The sequence below is a fragment of the Athene noctua genome, chromosome Z (genome assembly GCF_965140245.1).
Source record: "Athene noctua chromosome Z, bAthNoc1.hap1.1, whole genome shotgun sequence".
NCBI lineage: Eukaryota > Metazoa > Chordata > Aves > Strigiformes > Strigidae > Athene > Athene noctua.
Window position 1 is genome coordinate 46,200,527 of NC_134077.1, and position 25,816 is coordinate 46,226,342.

General features: G+C 39.5%; 2 protein-coding genes across 4 annotated transcripts in view; both read left to right on the forward strand.

The window, feature by feature from the left end:
- Positions 1-289: 289 nt before the first annotated feature.
- PHAX (phosphorylated adaptor for RNA export) lies at positions 290-11,079 on the forward strand. Of its 3 annotated transcripts, none has more exons than XM_074931297.1 (5): positions 290-449; positions 2,282-2,881; positions 5,585-5,705; positions 8,087-8,170; positions 9,784-11,079. In XM_074931297.1, exons 1-5 carry the CDS (start codon positions 340-342, stop codon positions 10,051-10,053), a joined length of 1,185 nt encoding a protein of 394 aa, XP_074787398.1. In that variant the 5' UTR covers positions 290-339; the 3' UTR covers positions 10,054-11,079. The 3 variants fall into 3 exon arrangements, with proteins under 3 accessions (XP_074787398.1, XP_074787397.1, XP_074787399.1); XM_074931296.1 differs by having other exon boundaries at positions 290-435; positions 2,265-2,881; XM_074931298.1 differs by lacking the exon at positions 8,087-8,170 and having other exon boundaries at positions 290-435; positions 2,265-2,881.
- A 1,084-nt stretch (positions 11,080-12,163) lies between these two features.
- LMNB1 (lamin B1) overlaps positions 12,164-25,816 on the forward strand; it is an 83,207-nt gene continuing 69,554 nt past the window's right edge. Inside the window, 2 exon segments of the mRNA XM_074931725.1 lie at positions 12,164-12,246; positions 20,437-20,487. Of these exon segments, the coding sequence (XP_074787826.1) occupies positions 12,164-12,246; positions 20,437-20,487 (134 nt within the window).

A 25,816-nucleotide genomic window follows, 5' to 3' on the forward strand; every position in this document is an offset into this window, starting at 1 on the left:
GCCCCGGGCAGGCAGTGAAGCCGCCGGGGACGGATTTCCGTCCAAACGCCTTTCTTTGTGCAGCACCGGCCATGTCCCACAACCACACCGACAGGGCAACGCGCCGACAGGCCGGCGCCTCCGGGGGCCAGGGCACTCCCGCCCGCCCCCGCGCGGACACGACGGCGGCGCGGCGCGGCGCAGCGGGCGGTCCCCCTCCCTCCCGCGTTCCCGACAGGCACCGCGCCCTCCGTCACCGCCGCCGGCTGCCCCCATTGGTGAGGGGGGACTGCGGCGCTCCGCGCGTGCGTCCGCCGCCCCTCTCCACCAGTCGCCGCGATTCGACGTCGCGGCGGCGAAATGGCGCGGAGGATGGAGGGCGATGTGGAGGACGGCGAGCTTTCCGACTCGGACTCTGATATGCCCGGCGCCGGCTCCCCCGGGGACCCAGAGCAGGTGAGGAAGGGGAGGTGGCCGGCGGCTTCAGGCGGAGCCGCGCCACTCCTGGCGGTGGGCCGCGGAAGGCCCCGCTCCGGAGGACCCAGCAGGAGGCCGCAGGGGCCCTGCTGCCGCCCGTGGGGTCCCGCGCCCGGCCGGCGGGCGAGAGGCGCTGGACGGACCCGCTGGGCAGCGGGGACGGCTGAGCCGGGGCCGTGCTCGGTGCCTGTGGGAGGGGGGACCCTTCTCCAGGAGTCAGCGCTCGCCCTGGGCCCGGGAACCGTCTTGTTTCTCCGGGGCCCGCTCATTTGGGAAAACCACACGCTGCCGCGGAGTGGGGGAGGCCTTTGTTGTTGCAGGGCACTGGGTTCGGTGAGCAAAGGAGAGCGCTCACCTGTACCGCCGGTCGCTTCAAGAACAATACAAATAGGCCGTTGTATAAACAGCTTTCCCTTGTCTTCACCGACTCGTATCCGTGAATTGCTGAAGATATGTTGTTTATTTCCAAGTGTCTCATATTATTTTCACGTTAGAGTGTGTTAGGAAGTTTGTGAGGAATTTATGATGATGTATGAGCAGAGATGAATCAGAGTATAAAACTGTATATATAAGGATTTTTATTTTCAGCTATTTTATTTGCGATGTAATTCTGGGATGTAGCACAAAAATTATTACAACGTGAGATTTTTTAATTTATGGAGTTGTTCGTGTTTTGCTTTATGGAATACATTTTAAATTCAAAGTTTGTATTTCATAACATGATAAAATAAGTTGAAGATCTCTGCTAATAGGAGGAAGAAGAAATGGTGCCATAATATTGGTGAAAGAGTAAGGTTAAAGAGAGAATATTTATTTCACATAAAACTGAAGGAAAAGATCATCGGACAGTGTATAACTTTATGATAAGAAATCCACGAGGGAAAACTGAAATTCTGAGTAAGGAAAACGTTTTCTGCATATTAGCACAGAGTGTCCAAAAGTTTCCAACAATTGGGATTAAAAATTATGGTGCTTATGCAATTAGGCAGATTTGAGCAGGTCTGGCTTTCATATTTTGGTTTATCTGTGAGGTGTATAGGGAAACAGCATTTCTTGAATATTTTTATAGCAATGGGATTTTTTTTTGTAAAGTATGTTGAAGTCTTTACAGGCTTTTTCCCTAATTCATAAGAAGCTCTAGTGAGTGTGTGGTGGCTTGTTGGTTTAAAGGAAGGTACCTTCTTCTGTAAGGTGCTACTGTCCCCAGCTAGTTATGTGCTGTCCTGATTGAACCAGAATGACAATACACTGTTAGCTTCTCAAAGTTTGAGCAGCATGCAAATTTTCAGTTTGGCTTTAGGTTTTCCGGTCACTTCCTTCTTCTCACTTGAGTCTGGGAACACTATTGTGGTTGCAGATCACTAGTCTTGACCCTTTTCAGACTCTGGAGAGAATATGAATCTCTGTGCTGTTAAAAAAACTTCTGGTAAGTTGCTGTGGTGGTTTGGGTTTTTTTACCTTTCTTAGAACTGCTGTGCATGTTGTGTCTTTGTGTGGTTTTGAAATTTTGAATAGCTTTTCCAGCCTTGTAATAATTTTAATTCAACAAAGATAATGTGAAGTAGACTAGTGACTCCTGGTGTGTGTTTTCTATAGCAGTCATGCTGTCTTTCGTGTACAGGCATTCAAAATAGAGAAGTTTCATGGGATGTTCCTGTCAACTGTTGTCCAAACAGTGCTCAGGAAGGACTGCCCAGTCAGTCACAGGAGCCAGAATTAAGTTTACTAGCCAATCAAATCTTTGATGTCACTTGATAGCTCTTTTAATTTGCAAGAGTAATTAACAGACACACACTTTTTCATTTCAGAAATCGCATGATGGCAGTGATTCAGGCAGACCATTCCAGAGCAGCATTTCATCATGTGCACCAAGTGTTCCTTATCGGACAACCAAAAGTGTGGATTCAAGCGATGAAAGCTTTTCTGAATCTGATGATGACAACTGTCTGTGGAAACGAAAACGACAGAAGTGTTTCAACTTTCCTCCTACTAAATCTGAGCCTTTTCAGCTTAGCCAAAGCCACCAAAAGCAAACTGCTCTAGGTGGCAAGAAGGTTAACAACATTTGGGGTGTGGTGCTCCAGGAGCAGAGCCAGGATGCAGTGGCTACTGAACTTGGGATTCTAGGCATGGATGGTAGTATTGACAGAAGCAGGCAGTCTGAGACTTACAATTATCTGTTGGCTAAAAAGCTGATAAAGGAAGCTCAGCAAAAGGAGGCAGAGACTTTAGATAAAGAACTGGATGAATATATGCATGATGACAAGAAACCATTGCCAGCAGAAGAAAATGGGCAAGGCTTTCTCAAGCGGAAGCGACCTGTAAAAGATAGACTGGGTGAAAGACAAGAAATGAAATATAAAGGAAGGTATGAGATAACAGAAGAAGATTCAGAGGAAAAAGTGGCAAGTGAAATCGCTTATCGGTGAGTTTAATAACAGCATATCTTCATTTCTTTAAGTGTTGGTAAACTGTGGATGGAAAAGAAGGGGGAGGGAAGCTTTCTTACTGCTAAATACGTAAAATGTCATACCAGATTACAAAAAGCATGAGCACCTTGTGTGTTTCCAAAACCCTGGGATTAAAATGCAGCATTATGGCTGGTATCTTGTAGAAGCATCCAGTAATACTGGTTTTTTTTTCTTTTTAAGATCCACCAAGATGGTTTGTTAGTTGAGAACAGTGGCAAAGAAAAATACTGTTTCTCATAATACAGATTTAGTAGTAGCTTTTTTAGGAAATACCCCATGAGTAAAGATTCATATTTGGAGTTGGACACGAATGGTCACTGTGAAAATCTGGCTAAGTCATAAAGCCTTGAAACTCTGCAGATTACTCGGACTGTGTAGTGTTCTGGAGAGCACAGCTTCTGAAATATTCTTGATGTGGAACATGCTTGTCTGAAGAAAACATTTTGCTGCTGTTGTAACTAAGGGCTGTGTCAAGGTTAGACGCCAGCACTGAAATCAGTGCATCTTTCTGTGTTGTGGAACTGAGCTACAGTTGTGTACTAATTTATGGAAGCCAGTGTTTGGCTTATCAAGCTCCAGCCATCTGCACACTTATCACCATAGAATTCTTTTCACAAGCCTGTTAGTTAGTTATTGTACGCTGCGCCGAGTGAGAAAACTTACCTCTCCAAAAGCCTGTTGCTTTTTAAAAAGAGTTAGTTTGCAGACAGGATTGTCTCCTGAACCAATTTGCTGGACAGTTTCCTACAAGCTGGCATTGGCAGCACTGGACTGATGATGTGAGGAAGGATATGTGACAGCAGTCATTGTTACTTAGATTGACCTAAACTGCCACAGTCCTTCAGTGGTGCAAGTGAAGCAAATGATGTTAAATAAGCAACAAGAGTTACAAGTTTTACTGATGGTTAGCTTGACATTTAAATAAAACCTGGGTTTACTGATCATTGTTGGTTTCTTACATGTGATACGTAGTATTGCCAGATGCTGAAATACAATAATTAGACAATTATTAATGCTGTTACCAGTTCTCAGTAGCTTCTCGTTTGTGAATTTGACAACTTGAGCATCTATCTTTAATAAATTTTTCTTTGTTATACTGAGGTTCATCAAAACAGGGCATAGGCTCCTTTTTTTCTAATTGTTTAGAGTAGTAGTGACACTGAACTACATCAGCAGGATTGTGGTTGTACACATCACAGCACTGTTGTTTGATCTGTGCTGTGCCATCTGTGCCTGGATTCATAATCTGTTGTTGTGCTGGCCCACACTGAATTGAAATCAAAGTTTTTCTGACTATCTTGTGCCATGTTTTGCCCTTTTCCTTGTTAAGTTCCTGTTGCAGTGTACACCTGCTTGTTAAAGCACACATACATGAGGACTGTGCAGGGCCAGAATGAACACTAGGTGGGCACTTAACTGTTGAAGCTGCCACTGCTACTAGTAGAAGTTCTGTTTAACCAGATCTCTAAGGAATCCTCGTTATCTTAAAGTTCTTTGCATCTTTGAGAAACATTTCCATCTCTTCCAATAATTCACAATTTAGAACTCAATCCTTTAAATGTTTAAGAAATCGTTGAACTTCTGGTGCTTTGTCATTCACTGTAGTCAGTGAGATTAAACACAAAGTATAAAGTTAAGTGAGTTCAGTAAACTTTTTCACGATTAGGACAATTGTCACGAAAATATGAGTTTCAGCACTTAGTTTCAGGTAACTTTAGTCATGCAAGTGAAGCTAGCCTGGTTGTTCTAAATAGTTGTTCACACGTGTGGTCAGGCACCTTCTGTTATGAAGTCATGGTAACACATGCAACTTTATAGCATAGTAATGTCACTTGAAGCAATTAGTCTAGACAGTGATCTTCAAGAAATTTTGGTAATCATGGTGGTCTGTTGGTCCTCAGAGTGTAAAACCACTGAGCTGTAGTTCTTGGGACTGCACTTAATGAGAAGCTTTGTTATTAAAAAATGAGTATTTAGCATATGAACCCTTGCTTTGGACAAATGGCATTGGTTTGTGGGCTTATGGTGTTCTCCAATGGGCACAGTGAGTTGATGCTGTATAAGCGTCTCCTTTCATGGAGACTGACAATATTTTCTGTATGAGGATATTGTTGCTAACAGACGTAATACATTTTAACTCAGTAATAGTGAAATATTTTTTTTCTTTGCATTTTCTGGGTTATCATAGGTTAGTCAACAGACTGATTTTTATTATGTAGGTTTGTCTGAATGGCATATGATACAGAGGAACTTTTTACACAATGTTGTCTCTGGTTTAATTGTTAATGTAACTGTAAAAGGGGCTGTAATTTTAACTGTTAAATGCACAGCAGACTTTTACACTTAAATTTCAGAGATTTATACAGACCTTTGCAGTTTGTTTGGTTTGATATTTCACACAAGGAAAATCACTCAGTGCATTTTCATTGAAACAGATTTTTAAAATGCATGCTTTAGCTTCTTAAGGATAGGTTTTTTCTCAGTATTTTGAAATCTGATCGAGAAGCCATTGAAACACATTTAAATGTGTAGACTCTTTAATTTTAGAACAGTTATATGTCCCACAGAATGATTTATTCATCACGGAAGTTCCATGGTCAATTCTACTCAAGAAATTCCACTGAAATAGATGTCTTTTTGTTTTCCTCTCCCCTCAGGCTTTGTGAGCCAAAGAAAGATTTAATTGCACGAGTAGTGAAAATAATTGGGAAAAGAAAAGCTATCGAACTGCTTATGGAAACAGCTGAAGTTGAACAGAATGGTGGACTCTTCATAGTGGTAAGAAAAATGTGATATTGTGGGTTTGTGGGGGTACACACAAAACTTGTAGAATATTTACCTAGTACTATCTTATGCTTTTCACATTGAACAGGTTCTACCAGAGTGTCATGGCTTTCCCTTGACATGAAGTTCCCTTAATAAATACTAACTTAATCTTCCAGCAGTGTTTGAGTAAACAATGAGATGAATGAACCTGGAAATTGCCCAATTTACTGTACTGAGATTAGTATCTGATTTGCAGTGATAACGTTGTATCTCTTACTGTGCCATCCCTTGGGATCTTTTCCCTAGATTGAGTCTGAAAGATTGTGAAGCTTGATTAACAGCTTGTAATGTTTGGATCCAGGTGAAGCCTCTGGCACTGTTGCTTCAGTAAGTTAGGTGGATGTTTGACAGCACTGACCTCTACTGGGTACATCAGCATGCCATCAGAGGTGAACACACTCTATAGTGAGCATTTCTAATACCACATTTGAAAAGTAACTTTGAAAAGGAAATCTGTTACCTTTATTAGAGAACCGTTGGCTTGTGTGTCAGTAGAGCAAAACCAAGTGCTGATTTCTGTTACACAAAAATCCTGTACTTAACGATTAGGTTATCAATTTTTCAGTATCTTTTTGTTTTTATTAAATAGTGAGCCTCAGTCAAAAGTTCAGAAGAAAAAAAGTGAGAGGGAGCTAAATAAGTACTTTCAGGCATGTAGTTATAATTTAAGTTCCATCACTGGAAGTAGAGAGGAGGGAAAAAGAAAAAAAAACCAACAAACACAACAAAAATAACATTAAAAACATGCAGAAAGAAAAAATACCACCACCCCAAAAAAGAGACACAACTTTCCAGCTAGCAACTTGTCTCAGAAGCAGTCTGTTGTCTTGAAAAATTACTTACTAAAAAGTATTTATCAAGGAGATGAAAAGACATAGCTGTTGCAGAGCATTTCAAAATAGACAACAGTTAAAATAAAATTTATTTTAATATAGTCAATTGGAACTCCAACAACCATTTACAAAAGGCAGATCCAAATGTGCATGAGAGGAAAAAACTATTACTGTACAAATTCTTAGGATTTAAGGACAATCCAAAATGCTTGGTCACTCACCTAAAAGGTGAAGGCTCTCAACCTTGAGGAATTTCTTTGGGCCACATCCTGACCCAAGGGGGAAACCTCAAGGAGGTTCCTTGGACAGCATCCCAACACAGGAGGAGAGTCTTTGACCACAGCGTGCTGCTTCAGAGGGGACAAACTCAAAATGGCTCCCACAGGTCCCCTCCATTTATACCCAAGCCCAATCTGATCTGTGGTCAGTTATCAGCCCTTACTGGCTGAGGGCCCCAGTTACCATAAAACCCTGAGAACAAGGGCATGAAAAAAAAAAAAAATCAATGGCCACTATATTTCACCAGCCAGGAAGCTAGGTGGGTGCACCTGCCACAGCTGGTGTCACAGGTTCCTTTGACTGTAGATCAGACTACACCAGACATACTGTTTATCTTGGTTGGGATTTTGTGCTGATAGAATGACAAAAGAATGTGATATCTGCTGTTTCAAGAACATACTTAAAAATTGACCTTATCTGTTCTTGGAACTTTTGTATTGTATTTTACTTTGTTATTTAACAGAAAAGTATTGTGCTTAATATGATATCAGAGCACTGGAGTAACAGAGTAACAGTTCAACTTTATATATTATGAATGGTAATTGAATAATAGTATGATAATTAGGGCTTAGAATTTACGGAGGTTTCATAGCTGAGTCCATTCATGCTTCAGTATGGCACATTGCACCACTGCTGTTACGCTGAAAACTGTTGAAGCATGGAACTAGTATGTTGTGGGGAAAAACTTTAAAGTACATGTTGTGTTTCATATGCCTTCAGCACAAGTGCAGAATCCTGCAGGTATGCAGATGACTTGTAGAATTGCTGAGCACAATTAAAACCTGAGTTCTACATGATTTTATGGAATTCATTTTTGACATTTTACCGGGATTATGTAAAAGGAACGTTATGAATATTTAACCTAGTGTATACATCATTGCAGATAGTTATGAAAGTAGTTAGAATACTATTAGCGTTTTGTTTCTTCACTACCAACATCAGATTTTGTATGTAGTTGAAAATTTTGGTGTTGTATTCTAAAGCAAATTTTTTGTAACCTTGTAGCTTACTTGTCCAAATGTAGAAAGCTGGTTATTGACATTTTTATAGCTCCGTCACAAATAAAACATAGCCAGGGTTGGTTTTACGTAATATGTAACACAGCAGAATTTAGGGGTTTTTTTATCCTGTCTCAGTACAAAGCATTGTCTTAGATGTTACTTTTGTATCAACACTGACATAAAAAGCTTGCTATTACTGATTTACTCTGTCACTGTTAAGAACGGCACTAGGAGAAGAACACCAGGGGGCGTTTATTTAAACCTGCTGAAGAACACACCTAGCATCAAAGAACAACAAATCAAGGTAAAATTGTCAAGAGTGCAAATGATTGTCCAAAGTACATTTTTGTATTATGATGGAATCTCTCTTATAAATTCTAGCAAGTTTAACTCTACATTCCAAAGAAACCACTGTTTCATGTTCAGAATACAAGCAAAAAAAAAAGATGAATTGTCATTCACACCAGGCAGAGAGAACACCTTTTATGTATTGCCAGTCACAAAAACCTGTTGAGGGTGATGACACTGTAGAGTCTTAAGAGATAAACACTGGATTTTAATTTTTATATACCTTACAACAATGTTATGTGCAGTTTTATTTCTCTCTTTGGACCACTGCATCATTGTGCATAGATGGAATGGTATTCTCTTAATAGAGTATTCTTGTCCTATACAGCTCCAGCTGTAGCACCAGACAGTATTTCCCATTAAGTCCGATACTGGTCTGAACCTAATCTGGATTGCTCACTGGTCTCATCTGTGGTGTTCACCAAATCAGTTTTGTCAGCTTGTAAATATTACTGCCTTTCTTTTTATGGTATGAAATAGACTGAGATGGTGTTTTCCTCATTCAGTTAAAACAGCTTGGTTTTTTTCACGGTATTTGCCACTTTTAATTTTTTTTTGGTTAAAAGAAAGACTCCTTTATTTTGATTACAGGTGACTACAGCTTGCTCTGTAAACCATCCTAGCATCTTGTACTGGGAATTGAGAAACAAATCAACAGCTGTGATTGTCTGGTTTGTGTTGAATAAAAAAAGAAAAAAAACCACCTTTTAGTACCCACAAAAAGGTGCAAGTTTGATCACTTAGCCCCCATTACAAAAAAAAATTTTATCTTCTACCCATCTTAAAAAAAAATTGCTCTTCTACCCCTCTTCCATGCCCTTGTAATTGTCTTGTTCTTCTCTTGCTGACACTGACAAGTGTTTAATGAGGCAGCAGTTTTCACTCAGTGAACTTGATTGATGGTACAAGATACTGTTTTCTCATACAAACCTGTGGGAAAAGTATGTGCAATCCTGTCATCATAGAGGTGGTTGTGTATACAGCTCTCACATATTTGCATACCCTTAGCACTTCCAGTTTTTGGGGAGAAAAAAAGCATTAATGTTTTCAGCATGCAATTTATGTTTTTTTAAAAAATAAGCAGGGAAAGAAAGACATGTAGCATCACTCTCCCCCTTGAAATATGGAGGAAACTTGTAACAGTCATATATTGTAGATGTTAATGGTGTTTACAGACGTTTGACAGTAAAGATCATGAGACCTGAACTCAAATTTCAATTGTGGAGGAAAGTTTTCTCAAGTTGTCATAGAACCTTTGGTCATATTTTCTCTGCAGGTCCCTCTGGTCTACCACCTATTCTTCCCAGTTTTGTATCATCAGCAAACTTGAAATGAAAATTTAGTGATTCTTTACATACGCTTTGAGATTGCTGAGAAATGATGTAATAAAATTATTTCTGGAGCATTTTCCTTAAGTGCAGTCTTCTCATAATTCTGCTATCAATAATGTGTATCTTAGTTAAATTTTATTGAACTGTATTTGTAATTTTTAAAAAAATTTATACTGTATGTTTTCTTTAGGAAACACTAGTAAAATGAATACACCAAACTTTTTTTTTTTATTTCAAGGAAATATTCTATCTGGAAAACCAAAAGGAGTATGAAAACAAAAAAGCTGCTAAGAAGAGGAGAATACAAGTTCTGGGAAAGAAGATGAAAAAAGCCATTAAAGGGCTTAACCTGCAAGAATATGATGATGCATCTCGTGAGACTTTTGCTAGTGATACAAATGAGGCTCTGGCATCCCTGGATGACCTACAGGAGGGGCACCATGAAGCAAAGATGGAATCGGAAGAGATTATTGAAATTGATAATGTTTATGATTTGGAGATCTTCTAGTTACTAATGTTCTTGATAACAAAGTCTCTATAAAACATTAAATTAGCCTTTCTTACAATCCCATGGCTTCTTGTTTTCATAAGATACAGAAACATGGGAAATCTTTGATGCTGAAGAACATGACTTAGAAAATTTAGCTAAGAACATTTCTTAGCTAAATTTTAACATCATGAAAGATGCTAATCGCCCTATTATTTGTTTGCTGAGTCCTGAAAAACTGTTAAGATTTTTCTAGATAATAGCTCTGCATCACCATGTTTGTTCCTTAGGAGCTGTTTTTAGCCACACGTTAGGTTTAGGAATTAAATCTATGTTTTAACCAAATGTACTTTAATTTTTTGAGGCTCACAAAGTCGTGTGAGCAATGCTTCTCATGGCAGTTGAACATAAAACAGTATAAAGTTGATATAAAAGGTTGTGTGTTCTTAATATGGCAGCGTGTTGACAAGATTGTCAGTGTTCATAGGATTAAGACCTGTGAAAAGTTTGGTTTATGAAGTAAACTTAATTTTAATGGTCAATGACCTTTGAATGACAACCTTGTAAATAAGCACTGTTGAGCAATGTATGTTTTAAATTTCTGCAGCAGTTTAATCCTTCCTATTATAATAGTGGCTTGAGCTTCCTACCTGTTCTGTCTAGACTTTTTCCATGATTAGACACACAACCAGCTTCTACAGATCTCTTTGTTTGAAAACAAATAGAGCTGAATACTTTCCGAGTAGTGAGATTTTACTAAGCTGTGTACCCTTCAAGGGCCTGTAGACTCTACATGCAGGTGTGAACCCTTTACCTTGCAATTCTTGTTTCCATGCTGCTTCTCATGTGTGTGGTAGGATAAAGTAATGTGAGGCTTGCAGAAGTTCTGAAGTTTTTCTATTCTGACTCTATAAGAAAACAACAGTATGCAAAAAGTAATTTTTTTTTTATTCAATGCAAAAGACCTGTGTAGTTTGTAAGTTCCATTGAAAACAACTTTTATGTTGTATGTTGCTTTTAATATAACTGAAGAACATTTGAGACACTGATATGTATGATGTCTAAAATCCTTTGTCACTAATAAGTTGTGTTTTCTGTGACTAGACACTATTTTCCAGCATAAAATATTTCTGAAATACTAATGAAATCACTTTCAAACCCAACAACAAACTTCACATAAATTTAGTTCACCTGGAGTCCTTGGGTTTCAGATGCAAAGCACTAAAACATGATGAAGTTAAAATACTGAGCAATTCAGTACCATCAAGAACTGGTATTTAACAGACTACAATATTTGAAGAAAGAGTTGTTAAACATATAGCATATTCCACTGTATGCTTTACTAAATTTAATTAGAATTTTGATTTTTTCTTTATATTTTATTCATGTGCCAGAGCTCCCTATTAAGAAGTTACTCATCAGATGTAAAGCATGGCTTCACTCGTAGTAGTTGCTCTTGCTGAAATAACAAAAGGTTTTGATTTGTCTGTTAACCTCCTAACAAACCTGCGATGGCCAGAGTAATAAACTGGTAGCTCATGTAAGGGAAACAGAATTTTGTACTATTTAATTAGTTTGGGACTGTACTATTTGATCCTAATTTTTGGAACTGTTTGAGAACGTCTTAACAATCTTCTGAATAGAATCAGGAAATGTCAGTGGTAGTTTAAGTAATTTTAAAGTCTTCTCTAACAAAAGGAAGATGATAGAGGGCCCATTCCTTCCTTCCAGTGTCTGACTAACTGGCCTTTCCTTCTGTTTTGTCTGTCTTTTCTATGTGGCTTTCAAGAGAGTCCTTTCAGAAGGAAGCCTGTTCAGAACGATGAGCAACTAGTCTTCATTCCTGTTACACCAGTAATTTCTTTTTCTTTACCTTCGGTATCAAAAAGATTGCATTAAGCACTACCAGTTTGGTGTAGCACTGTAGTGGCTGCAGCTGAGCTTTAGTTTGTTAGTGGAGTCGTGGTGCAGATCCTCCCTTCTCTGTGCCAGGCACAGGCCCTTACGCTCTTCTGTGCGATGCATCTGCTTCTGCCGGTGTGTGGTGGTGGTGGTGGCAGCCCAACAGTGACCACATCATGAGTCCATGTGTGCCAGTTTGGGGCTTCTGTCAGCAAGCCTTGGGTTGAGCATGGGCAGTGCTGCAGCTGAGGAGTGCAGGGCTTTGGAATCTGGTGCTTCAGTCACCACAGTTTCAAAGGGACTGATGCAAGGGTGAGACTGATGTGCAAGGGTGAGAAAGAACTGACTGTGACATTCCTGAGTGTTTCTATAGATCTGTTTCTTTATTAATGGAGGTTGTTGAGATGGATACAGTGGTGGTCATTTTCGTCTTCCTCATGAAACAACTTTTTGTTCCTCCCTCTTCCCACAAAACTACTGAGAGAGTAGGAAGCATGGGTGGGGCTAGAGGTTTTCTCTGTTAGCTCCTACATATTCAGCTTTATGCTGTCTTGAGCTAGTACTTGCAGAGATAGCACTTCTGTGGCGCTTGTTAGTAGACTATGGCTTGCTATCAGGCGGTTTTGTGGGCTGTGTTTTGTCTGGGAACAGATAGATCTACCCATTTATATTTTAGTAGCTGATATATTACAGACCGAAATGCAAATACAAGGGTTGGAGTTTCTGTTCCTAAGTTTCTCTGATGGGCAGATGGGATTGAGACATCATTTTTACTGCAAATGTAAACTGTAGTTCCAGGACAAATACCACCTTCCATCCCTTAAGCTGTAGCAGCGTAATAAGCTATCTTTGTCATAGCTGAAGCAGACACTGAGAATGGGGAAAACATTCTGTGGTTTGAAAACAAAGCTTGTTTGTAACCAAAGACATTTTTGTTCCTTATCACACAAATTCAAGTAAGAAAACAATGCTTTTTGGTATCACTGGGAAAATTAATTTATTAATGATTCAGTTTTATAGAAAGCATCACTAATTACAGTATTGCAGATTCTCCTTCCCCTTCCAAATAGATGATCTCATTTATTTTTTATGTCCTCCAGGCTTATTAACTGCTGTTTGCCAAAATTTCCAAGCAAGAATGGAATGACCCAATGCTGTATGTTACCTTGGAAAGAAGATAGGAAGAATAATTTTAATTTAAAGGTAGTGATAATGCGATCAGAAAATTATTTTGTAGTGTATGCAGCTTAATAGTTGCCCCATATTCAGCAAGGTGCTGCTGGGTATCTGCAGCAACTCAAATTGAATCCCATTCCAAACATCACCAGACAGCAATGTTTTGCTATTCTGTCTGTATCATCTTCGTAGTGCTAGCAGGACATTTTGTCCTGAAGGTTATTACTGTCTAAAACATGTCTAAATCTTTCATTCTGTTTTTCTTTATTTTGACCATAATTTAAAAAAAAAAAAAAAAAAAAAAAAGTGACAACAAGAAACAATAGAGACAGGTAGTTGGCACATGCAGGGTTATTTATTCTACAAATTTATTTAAGGACTCTGTTTTCTGAAACATCTACAAGGAGCCGAAGAAGGAGAGGAAGGGGAAAAGAGCAGTAATAAGGTATAAAGGTGATGAGTAAAGGAGAAGACTACATTAATTGTGACAGTTGCTCTTATGGAGAAGTTGAATTCCTTGTATTTTGTCAAAGATGTGGAGGGGTAGACTGAGTAATAAAATATGAGTTTCTCAAAAGATGGGGGAGTTTTTTAATCTGTCATAAAACTTTCCTATGACAACTCTCATTATGTATCCCTTTAAGTTACGCCATCCTCTGCAGTTTTGACACAGAAAGGTCTGCTAGAGGCACTTTTCTAAGCCAAATTTATTTCAGTGTACAAACAAAAGCTGTATTCATGGCTTCAGTGAATTTGGGCTTACTTGGTATCGCACTCCTTTTTCTAATTCTTGCTGGTCAGCGACAGGTCAAAGATAAAAGTCTATTTCTGAACTACTGTGGTGTTCAAGTGATTCTGGGAATATCCAGTTTTAGAGCCTTTGCATCATAGTTTAAGGGATTCAGGAACCTGGCAGAGACAATGACTGCCTTTTCCTATGACCACCTTTTCTTGTACTCACCAGGCAGCTGGAGAGCATGTTGCACAGTGGCAACCATTGCAGCAACCGTGGCCTCTTGATAATTTGGACCTGCTGCATCTGATCACATTTGTGACCTGCCAGGCCCTAGGAAGTTCTTGCAGAACAAAGCTTCCCAGTATTTAGAAAGGACATATTGAAGCTTTCTCATCATATCTGCAATATTGATAGATGCCACTTTTTCAGACCTGTGGAAGGAGGAAGGAACACTGAACTGCAATAGACTTAATGTGGTCCAGCCAAAACACATTTCTAGAATCACAAATATCCAGACCTAAATATTGACGAAAATGAGAAACACACATCTGAAGTTATAACAAGAGACTCTACATACAAGTTAGGTATTCTAGATGCTACCTTTCAGATCTTTTTTTTTTTTCCTTGATCAGAGAGATTCATTTATCACTTTTTTTTTAAAAAAAAAAAAAAAAAAAAGGCAAACCAACACTTTTGTGTCCTTAAATGCAGAAAAATCTTTCTTTTCTTGAAAACTTTTCCCTGGAAAGTTGTTTTTCCCTTGGAAGGATCATTTGTGAGCCTTTGTGTTTAAAATGTTGTCGCAGAAGTTTCACCTTTTTAATTTGCCCTCTGAATTTTTCATTTGTCTATTGAGTTTTTTTCCAAACAATAGTACACCCATTTACAGCAATGATTTTATATTTGTTGTTCAGTTACCACTGATGAGTTTTCCACTGACAGCCTTCAACCACTGGAACGTCCTCATTCAGCATTCAGAACTTGCTGAAATATATACAGAGGCTCTGGAACACTGTTATGGTGTACCAGGAAAGACTTTGCCGTGGAGATAAAAGAGAAAGCTTCCAAGAAAAAATAAATGCCTTGGGAAATGTTAATTGCTGATACCCTCATAACATTCCCATGTTTCCATATACTGGGCAACTGTGATTGCTCTTGCATGCAGAAAACATGACCTGCTTATTCCTCTTCTAAAGAAGCTGGCATGATACAGTATGTAATGTTTAAATGGAATACAAAATTGCACCAAACTGTTGATGGACTATTTTGTTTATAGAGAAAAGTCAGAAATCTTGCCTTAATGTTCACCTTCTGTCCTTGGTGAAGAACAGGAGAACCCAAAGTATTTTGGACTAAAGATTTCAGTGGAAAAGCAATGTCCATGTAGATGTACCATGTAGATAGGTAGCAGCCCAATCCTATGTTGTCTCCTTATAAAGTCCTAATGGCTTTCTTCTATTCCCCCTACATCTGCTGGAAGTGACCCTATTAATTTTTTTCTTGTCCTTAGAAGATATTATTGTGATCCACTTTAACTTTTTTTTTAACTTGTTTAAGCAGCACTCCTATTTCTCTGCCGAAGTGATACATAAATAAACCACTCTTAAATCCTCTGTAGCAGGGATAAATTATTCCCAGGCCTGCTACAGTGAACTAATATTTTCTGAAGGAAGAATTTCTGATCTACAGTCCCTGACACCTTTTAAAAGAAAAGGAGACAAATTCAGGAAGATTCTCACGGTCTACCAGGGAAAGTGTGCTTAAGACCTAAGTGAAGAAGAAGATAAAGGTATAAAATAACATTCCACAAATTACAGCAGTTGGTTCTCGCCATCCAAATGCCTTCTTTGTAGAGCTGACAGCCCAAACCAGATGCATATGTCTAAGAAGAGCCATCATTCAATTGTGTCTTGCAATTCTCACCAACTGCTCATTGTGTAAATACTAAGTTGTCAAGATGGAGGGTGGCAAGTGGGAAATCTAAAGAAAAAAATCTTTAATTTTGCAAGGGTTTGAATATTCTGTAAGTTTTCCAGGAAGTGTTTTTAATATCCTGTTTGACTTTTGCTCTACGTGATACAAGTAAATTTGTCTGTTGTAATGTCTCTCTAGATACTTTATTGTCATTTTAAATATGATATCCTGAAGCTTTATTTTAGGCTACTCTCTTGAAAAAATGTGGATTATTCCAAGTTGCTGTATCTTCATATTCTGTTTTGTAGCAGACTAACTCTATTAAATCTAACGCACAGAAGCTGGCTTCAAAGCTGTAGGTACTTTTTAATAGAAATACAGAACTGCCATGGAAGCAAATGAGAAGGGCTTTAATTTCTACATAATTACTATCTGTTTAGTTGTGTTTACATAGAAATACTGATTTCCAAATAGTGTTATTTTTCCTTAAATGGTCTCAAATCTAAAAAAAAAAAAAAAAAAAAGCATTTATATTTACTTAGGAAAGTGGATAAAAATCTATGGTTGATACAATTTTTTTTCTACGAAAGGCAATAAATATGAGCTAATGCATTGTTACTATTAATGCTAAGTGAGTCTGTTTCCCTGCTCTAAAAACATGTAGCATATTCTCCTGGTTTTATTTGGTTTTGATTTTTAATGTTATTTCTCTATTTTCTGCAAGATACTTAGTTGCTTACATTATCCAGATATTCCCCAATGGAAGGCATTCAAGATTAGTTTCTATGCAAGAACATCTATAGTACCTCTCAAAAGAATGATGCTTCAGTAGAGTCATTTGTTAATTTGAACAAAATCTTTTGAGGTAAATTGAACCTTTTATGTGATCTGGTTGTTGTTTTGCAGTGAATTATTGATTGTATAGTGCTCTATTTTAGTGTTTTAAATTTGGGATTATTATGTCTGAAGAAATCAGAACCCATACATGTGGAAGGAGAATAGTGTCACATTCCTTTTTAAGGATTAGAACTACTGTTTTGTCAAAATAATTATAGCTGGGAGTAAGAGAATACTAACTACAATTGTCTTAAATTTGTGATAGAAATTGTCTGAGTATCTGGTATCTGGTACCACAATTTAACATTTCAATCTTTCCTCTGAGGGTTGAAGACGTTCTTGGTTTCCTTCAGTTTCTGATGCAGTTGCAGGCTTGCGTGCTCCCGGTTTAGTCAAAAGAGCATAGAGCAGATGAATACATGAGCACTACAGCTATGAAGCTGTAATCGTCTTTGCGCTTTCCAGAATGACTGAATGAAAGGAAGAGGGTGACAAACAAGCAGGAAAAGAGGGGGCTTTAAGATTTAGTACCCTTTACAGTCAAGTAACTAAACAGATTAATTTTTTTTCTTGAGTTACATTCCCTGCCCTGGCAGTCTGCCTCCTCTCTCAAGAATTTTCTGTGCTCATCAGCTACCTCTGGCAGTGTTAACGCCCTCGTGGCTTTCCTGTAGATAGATACAAAAGCATATATGGTATAACCAGTATGTCAAGTAGCCTGACCTCTCAGCAAACCATTTTCTTTCCTCCCTTCCTTCCTCCCTACTTCACTTTTGTTTACTTTTTTCCAATAGCCCCCAGGCATGTGAATCCTCAGTAGAGAAATGATTTCACATGTGGAAAGGAGACACAGGCCTGCTACAATTTATAGCAACCCCATAGAGAATAGAGGAGTATGGATATAAGACAAGCTTTAAAGTAATTTTAAGAGTGAGTTCACCTAAACAATTATGTGAGGTGTTAAACAGATGAGATTAAAGCAGATATGAAAGAGGTTGTTCATGTAATTAATATATCACTCTGCAGATGCCTCAGAAATCATAGTCCCCACCAAGGAATTTCTAAGAGTTAATTCAGTAGGCTCCTTCAGCAAGCCCATAAAAAATTGAGAGATAGAATAGATTAGAATAGTTCCCGTTGGAAAGGACCTAAAACAGTCATCTAGTCCCAAATGCCTGACCACTCCAGAGCTGACCAAGAGTTAGTCTGTTATTGAGGGCATTGTCCAAATGCCTCTGAAACACTGACAGGCTTGGGGCATTGACAGCCTCCCTAGGTAGCCTGTTCCAGAGTCTGGCCACCTCTTGGAAAAGGAATCCTTCCTAATGTCAAGTCTGAACCTCCTTTGATGCAGCTTTCAACCATTCCCCCACATCCTATAACCAGATCCCAGGGAGAAGAGATCAGCAGATCCCTGTCTACTTCCTCCCTTCAGAAAGCTGTAGAGAGCAATGAGGTTGCTCCTCAGCCACCTTCTCTAAACTAGACAGACACAGAGTCATCAGCCACTCTTCACAGGACATGCCCTTTCACCAGCTTTGTGGCTCTCCTCTGGACTCACTCTTTCTAAGTTGTTAACGTCCTTTTTAAATTGTGGAGCCCAGAATGGCATACAGAACAGCACACAATACTCCTCTGGCTTTTCTGGAGCTTTTCGGAGCTGCCAGTTTTGTCTAGGGAATCTTAAGCCTTCCAGCTGTGAACTGGAACTAATAATACTGCTAAACCATCTCTATAAAATTACTTTATATGAGAAACAGTTTTAAAATATTTTATTTTTATGAGAAAATGAGTTTAAATGGGCAAAAGCAAGGAATTATTCCATGAAGATGTAATTACATGCAATTTCAAAACTGGCATGTGTTCATCATGTTTCAGAAACTCCTAAAAATTACTAAAAGTAGATAGAATGCCTCACCTGGGAGTGAGTGTATTCTCCATTGCTGGAGAAAGGGAAAAATGTTAAGGGTCACAGGGCTGAGAGTATTTGAAAGCTACCAGATGTCATTCAGGAGGCTTGAGAGAAATTGGTTCTATTTTGTTAAAATGAAAAGACATAGGAAAGAGGTTCAGTGACTCTGGAGTTTCAGGTTGAAGACATGGGAATGAGACCAAAGCAGTTACATCCTGGAAGGAAATTCTCTCCAGATGCTCAAAAATGTGAAGCAGCTAGGAAGAAGTCTGGATCTGATGTGTGCTGGGAGGCCAAGCTTCCCCAGAAGAAGATTAATTGAGGAGAAAGCACTTTGTTGTCTAAAATCTATTAAGGAGATGTTAGCAGCAGGGCCTGGAGCTAAACTCAGTAAACCCTGTTTTGAAGTGATGCTGGGGGCTGACTGAAATCCAAATAGGGACACATGCACCATACCCTTGGCTAAGCATCGACAGGAAAATGGAAAAAAAAAAAAAAAAAAGCCAAACCCAATTTTAAAAAATACTGACAAAGTGTGTCATCTCTCCCCTTCTCTAAGTGTCGCTTCTACACCAAGTATTTCCTCGCAAAGGATAAGCATGGAAACAGCTTTTGCTCAAAAGAAGCTGGCCATGGGGTTAAGTTTGCACAGGTTGCATGTGTTTATCAAAATCAGCAGTAATCTTACTTACTTTTAGAAGTAATAATAATAAAAAAGCTAATGCAGGACCTGGCACTTGGCCTTGTTGAACCTCATCCTGCTGATGTTGGCCCACTGATCCAATCTATCCAAGTCTCTCTGCAGAGCCTCCCTATCCTCATGCAGACAGACACTCCCGCTTAACTTGGTGTCATCTGTGAACTTACTGATGATATACTCTGTGTCCTTATCAAGTCCATCAGTAAAGATGTTGAACAGAAATGGTCCCAACACTGAGCCCTGAGGTCACCACTTGTGACCGGCCACCAGGCTGGATTTAGCTCCACTGACCACCACTCTCTGGGACCGTCCATCCAGCCAGTGCTTGACCCAGCAGACCGTTCGCTCATCCAGGCCACGAGGAGCCAGTTTTTCTATGACAATTCTGTGGGTAACTGTGTCAAATGCTTTTCAAAAATTCAGGTAGACAATATCCACAGCCTTTCCTTTGTCCAACAGTCAGCTCATCTTGTCATAGAAGGAGATCAGGTTTGTCAGGCAGGACCTGCCTTTCTTAAACCCATGCTGACTGGGCCTGATCCCCTGGTTGTCCATTATGCTCATTGGTAATTTCTTTTATCCTGTTTTGGCGACACCTTTGGAGAGTTGGGGTCAGCTGTCCTGGGCACGTTCTCTCCCAGTTTCCTGTGCACCTGCTCACTGACAGAGCTGACAAAACTGTCAAGCATTAGGCATCAGTGCTAACAATCATATTTGTAGCAAGGAGATCCTGTATTTGTAATCTGCTTTGTAGCCTGTTCTGCACAAATACAACATTTCTAGTTTTGCCCAATCGTTTTTAAAGTGAGCTTAATCATATTTTCCTGTGAAGCTGTATGAGCTTAATCATATCTTCATGTGGAGCCATATTATTATCAGTTGTGCCGCTCCTTTACCATCTGCAGTTTCTTTCTCATTTGGGGTTTTGCAATCACTGGGGGAAGTTACTTCAATTAGGACTAACAGTCACGTCACTACATCTCCCCTAAGGGTACTGTCACCAAAATGAGATAAAAGATCTCATGGATACCAGTGTGATGTAGATAAGCAGACACTCCTTTATTGATGGCCAGGTGGGGTGCACAGGGGAGTTGCCTCACCAACAACACACACCTAACTCGTGTAGCATGCTGATTATATAGGATACAGTAATACGTATTAATCAAGCTCTCATACATAAACATGATAATTCCCGTAACTCATTTTCTTATTCCCTCCTCTTTCCAGTCATGCACCCCTGAGTCCTGAAATGAGTCGAGGGGCTGCTTTTGCGAGCACCATGGACTACTGACTCAAAAGAAAGACCCTCCAATGCACCTGACACAAGGACTTTGGCCCACTTTGTGATTTTAACATGCTTTGAGGCCCTTTCACAATGTAACTTTTAGAACACCTGGTCTACAGGGCAATAAATCGTCCTTACCAAACAGTATAACAATGGTACCTCATCATGAGTCTTACTCTTGGAATAGAAATCTGGTTAATGATTATTACCAACCTACATGGCCTTAGCCTGGGACTTCACAAAGGCCTTTGTAGCAGCATAAATGGTTGTATGATTAAATCATTCTTATTTAAATCACAAAAAATCACTAAAATCAGCTCAAATTAAATCAGTAACAGTACCTCAGCAGTGTAGGTACATCATTCCTTGGACATTATCTCAGCTAAAATCAACCACCCACCCCCATGTGTGCATGCCTTTAAACATCCATACCTGCATCATTTAGGAACTGCTTAAGCAAGGCAAATGGAAGAGTGGTGGTTTCAGTAACAAATGTCGAGGAGTACTGCAGTTCTTGCAATGGTTAGTTTTGCTTCTGTCTTTCCTGCGCTGCTTCTCCAGCCTATGTTCCCTTCCCCTGCCCCTGCTTTTATTGATCTTGCAGCCTGTCATAGGTATGCACATGCAGCGCAGCTGCATCCCACATATGTTTATGCATCAAATTTTGTTTCTCCTGCAGGAAGAGATCCCACAGAACACAAAATAACGTTTTCTAAGAAAAGTTTCAGTGTGAGAGTCAGCAGAAATGAAAATTTGAGTTTCTACTGTACCTTAAACAGTAATCTAAAAAAATCACAGAATTTTTTGTTGGGACGGGGGTTTTTTCCATCTCATTTACGTGGAAGCAATATTGATAACTGTGTTTGAATCCTGGTGAGATACTGTACAAAATTAATATTTTAACAGTATTTTTAGAAAAGCTTCAAGTTATGCATGAGAGGACCTATTAAAAGTAGTACAAGAGTTATTATTATACAAAGCTGCAATTAGAAACAGATGGACCAAGGAGCTCTTACAGTTACCTAACTGGCACATTTTGTGTTACTGAAGCCAAAAACCAGGGCCGAGTATTACTATTATCCTATCTGCTTATGTGAGGAGCCCGCAGATTTTGCTGTCTTTCTAGACAGCTGCAGACAACCTCGTGCTCCCGCCTCCTGCTGCAGAAACATCTCAAGGGAAAAATAAAGTCAGATTTTCTAGCTGTTTTGTCTGCAGAAGCAATTTCTAGTGAGCACTAGATAAGCAAGAAAATTAATATTTTGGACAATTTACCTGAATTATATACAGTAGTATTTATAACACAGGAAAAAAGAGGATCTCCTGAAAGGGAGTTTTCCCAGCACTGAAGTGTAAACTTAATTGGACTTTGGACCTGGTCTTGTTATGGTGTCATGTACGTACAAGCTTGTTTCATGCTCTGACATCATGAAGATACTGAGTGAAGTTTCACTTGTTTAACACTGGATGTAGCTGATGGGAACAACAGCCCTGCTATGTATTGCAGGACTGTAACTATATTCTCTGTAACACTTGCTGTTACAGAAAAACATTTGTATTCATATTTTGTTGTTCTGCTTCCTGAAAGCACAGGCTGCAGCATTTACTCTGTTTGACTCTTCTTCAGCAGACATTCCCCAAGTGGAAACAAACAGACAGTATTATCTGATAAATACTCAGATTTGGCAACATGAAGTTAAAATATTTGTCCATTTCTTCTATAGAAGAGTCATATTTGAATCCCTGACATAACCCTCAGAGTACTGACAATTTGCAGAATGTATTGACTATGATTCTTGCCCACTTTAAAAGTAAATATGGTATAAATACAAATTATATTTACATATTAAAAAACCTATTTTAACAATACAAAGCAACAGTGAAGATGTCTCATGTACTCAGAATTACTGAATCTATGCTAATTTCCCAGAAACTTTTCCAAATTCTAGAAGTTTGGTCATTAAGTTGTAGTGGCCAAAATAATGAGTCAGAGTGTTCTTTCTTTCTGCAGGGCAGAGGCCATTCATTTTTCCAATCGTACATACCTATGCTCTCATTAAAGCTCCTACTTCGTAGTTAGGAAATCAGCAATCGGACAGCTATCTACCTTTTCTCCTATCAGCCTAAAACCACTCTAACACGCGCTGTGCAGACCCATCACCTTCTTGTTCACATGCTGTTCACACAGCGGTTAACTTTTCACAGTTCAGGACTTTTCCACAGTTCACTGTTGCAGCTGTCCGTTGTTTTTCCCTGCCACATTGGCACAACTTGGCAGTTTCTTACCTTTCTCCCAAGGCCTGTTTCTCATCAAAGCCTTGCTGCTTCTCAGGGGCTGCGCAGAGCTGACAAGCCAATGTCAACTTGCCTCTCTCCCGCGGCTGAGCAGGGCCAACAGGCCAGTGTTGACTTGCCTCTCTCCCACATTAAGTCAGTGTACAAAGAAAACCTCTGCTGTTAAATGGAGCATGTTGGAAGGCTTTTCTTTAAAAATGTCTCAGTCAGTGAAATTCCTTCCCCAATTAGAGGAGGCGAGTCTAAATATAATGTAGCCTGCTGTGTCTGTGAGATGTGCACATGCCTGATATATACAATTTATGCTGACTGTAAAGGTATTAAACTGTAGCTGCAGTGGTATTTTGAAGCTGTGTTGAGGTACTTGTGTATTTCAAATATTAGCTCTAAGAGCAGTAAAGTGTACCAGAGCCATACTTAAGCTGAAAATGTTTTGAGTCGGGTTGTCAGCCACACGATAAACATCACATTCCTCTGTTGTGGTTTGGTTTTATGAGGTAAACACTCCAGGTTCCCTTGGGCAGCAGTCTGGAGGTGTGAGAGTCCTTCAGGGCTGCTTTGTGCCTCTGAGCAGTGACCTCTTGTCCTGGTTTAACTCCAGCCAGCAGCTAAGCACCACACAGCCACTCGCTCACTCTTCTCCCCTTCCAGTGGGATGGAGAGGAGAATCGAAAAAAAAAGGTAAAACTTGGGGGTTAAGAATGGTTTAACAGCTAAAATAAGAACACCAATAATAAAATACTGTAATAATAATTGTCATGAGAATCTATTAAAAAAGAGAGAGAGAAAACCCAAGAAAAGACAAGTGATGCACAATGCAGTTGCTTGCCACCCGCTGACCAATGCTTGAACAGCGAGCCCACCAGCAGCCAACATCCCCCAGTTTCTGTACTAAGGATGATGATCTATGGTATAGAGTATCCCTTTGGCTAGTTGGGGTCACCTGTCCTGGCCATGCTCTCTCCCATCTTCCTGTGCACCTGCTTGCTGACAAAGCTGGCAAAACTGAAAAATCCTTAAGACAAATGCTACATAGCAACAGCCAAAACATCACTGTGTTCTCAACATTATTCTCACACTAAATCCAAAACACAGCACTGTACCAGCTACTAGGAAGAACATTTACTATCCCTGATGAAACCAGGACACACCCACTTACAGGCTTTTCTAGACAAAGGAAGTATATCACATACGCACACTGTACCTATCAGGCCAAAGCTCCCAAGACTAAAGAGGAATGATGTTGATCCTCAGTTTCACAAGTAAAGTGTCTGACATCAACAGAGGCACAGTTTGAAGGAAAATTATTTTCTTTCTTTTTCAGCAAAATGAATTCAATTACACGAGTAGCAGCAAGAAATCTCACATGTAAGCAAATGTCAGAGAAATCTGATGGCATGATTAGTGAAGATTAATTTACTTGAATATGGAAGCTAATATTCCCATTGAAACCACATAAAATATTATCATTTTTAATAATGAGATTTTAATAGATTCCACTATTATATATATATTTTAAATGTATATAGGAAATGCTGCACCAATATTTATTTTTTAATTAAATGAAAGCAACAACCTAAAACCACACACTGGTGGAAAATAAGCATAGAATTGGCAAGATAAACATTTGTTTTCACTGGGTAATTATAATAAGCAAACTGATCAGGCCACCCCTACTACTACAGGGTTTGTTTCCACTTAATTTTTACAGTGTTAGCCAGCCTAGTCTACTGAGGAAGACCCATCTAATTTCATCTCATGTGATAGGCTGGGAAGCTAAATTGCAGTAGTTTCAACGACAAAAAGTTAAAGCTTGCAGCTTCTGAGGAGAAAGGAAGGTCTCCTTACAAATAGTTTGGATTATAAATATATCATTTAATTTGGGAGGTGAAACACATCCTATGCATACTCTTTTGAAAAAAAAAAAAAAAAAGGCTTGACTTCAGGCACACTAACTGCAAAACAAATACTGGAGGGTGTGGAGGGAAGAAGAATACATATTTTTATGATTAAAGGAAAACTCAGTGACTTTAAAACCCAGCACTAAAGTAAATCCTGGAAGTAGATGGAATCAAGGTCAGGACTAAACACCTGCAGAGAGCTCAGTTTGTACACCAATAAGATCTCAGAAACTTTGTCTCTTGTACTGCCTGTGAATACAGATTCTTTCACTCTAGTGCCAGCTGCAGCGTAAAACTACCTTGGACCATAATCCTACTTTGTTGACAATTCTATGTTGCAGTAGGTTATATTTTTTTTTTCCCCCCAGCTGCTATCACTCTTTTTAACCAGCTTTGCTATTTTTCCAAAGGGCTGGAAAAGAACAAATTGTAGTAACAGGCAGAGGAGGAAAAAGGAAAACAGGAGATACAAAGGCACCATGTGGGAAAAAGCAGGAGCTCCCTGCTACAGCTAAATTACCTTTAGTAATACACAATCCTGTAACTGGAATACTTTTTTTTTTTTCTTTGAGGGGATGTCACTTAACAGTAGAAATTCGCAAAAATTGTTTTGCTAAGCTAACTGAACTGAGTTTAGTTCCACACAGATGAATGTGACTTTTTCATTCATTGCACTCATAGGACTGAAGGATTCATACTTTTCCTGAAGAATTCACATTCAACTTGTGATTAAAGACACAAAATCTCACTTTAAATACACCTTCAGGAGCCAGACTAACACCAGATAAAGAATATTCAAATGCTAACACGTAAACTTGGCTTGAACCTCAGTAAAAGCATTTTAAATATTGAGAGTTCTCATCCGAGGCAACTCGGGCACACGCAGGGTCAGGAGTCAAGCACCGTTGCCAAATTACAGTGCAGCCCACAAGCAACGGAGGAGTAAACTGGGAGTAGGAAATATCCGGCACAGCAAAATCACTTCTGCCACAGGCAGAAGCTGCACTGCCGAATGGGAGGGAACACCTCCGCCGGGCCGAGCTGTCGCGGGCAGGCCGGCGAGTCGGTCGGCAAACGAGGGGCACAGGCGCTGGGGGCAAGGGGACACGGGCCGGCGGCCGCGGGG

Coding starts and splice junctions, on each gene's coding strand:
- PHAX (XM_074931296.1), top strand. CDS start 340: ATGGCGCGGAGGATGGAGGGCGATGTGGAGGACGGCGAGCTTTCCGAC. Junction 5,706..8,086: donor ATGGTGGACTCTTCATAGTG/GTAAGAAAAATG, acceptor GTCACTGTTAAG/AACGGCACTAGGAGAAGAAC. Junction 8,171..9,783: donor TCAAAGAACAACAAATCAAG/GTAAAATTGTCA, acceptor TTTTATTTCAAG/GAAATATTCTATCTGGAAAA.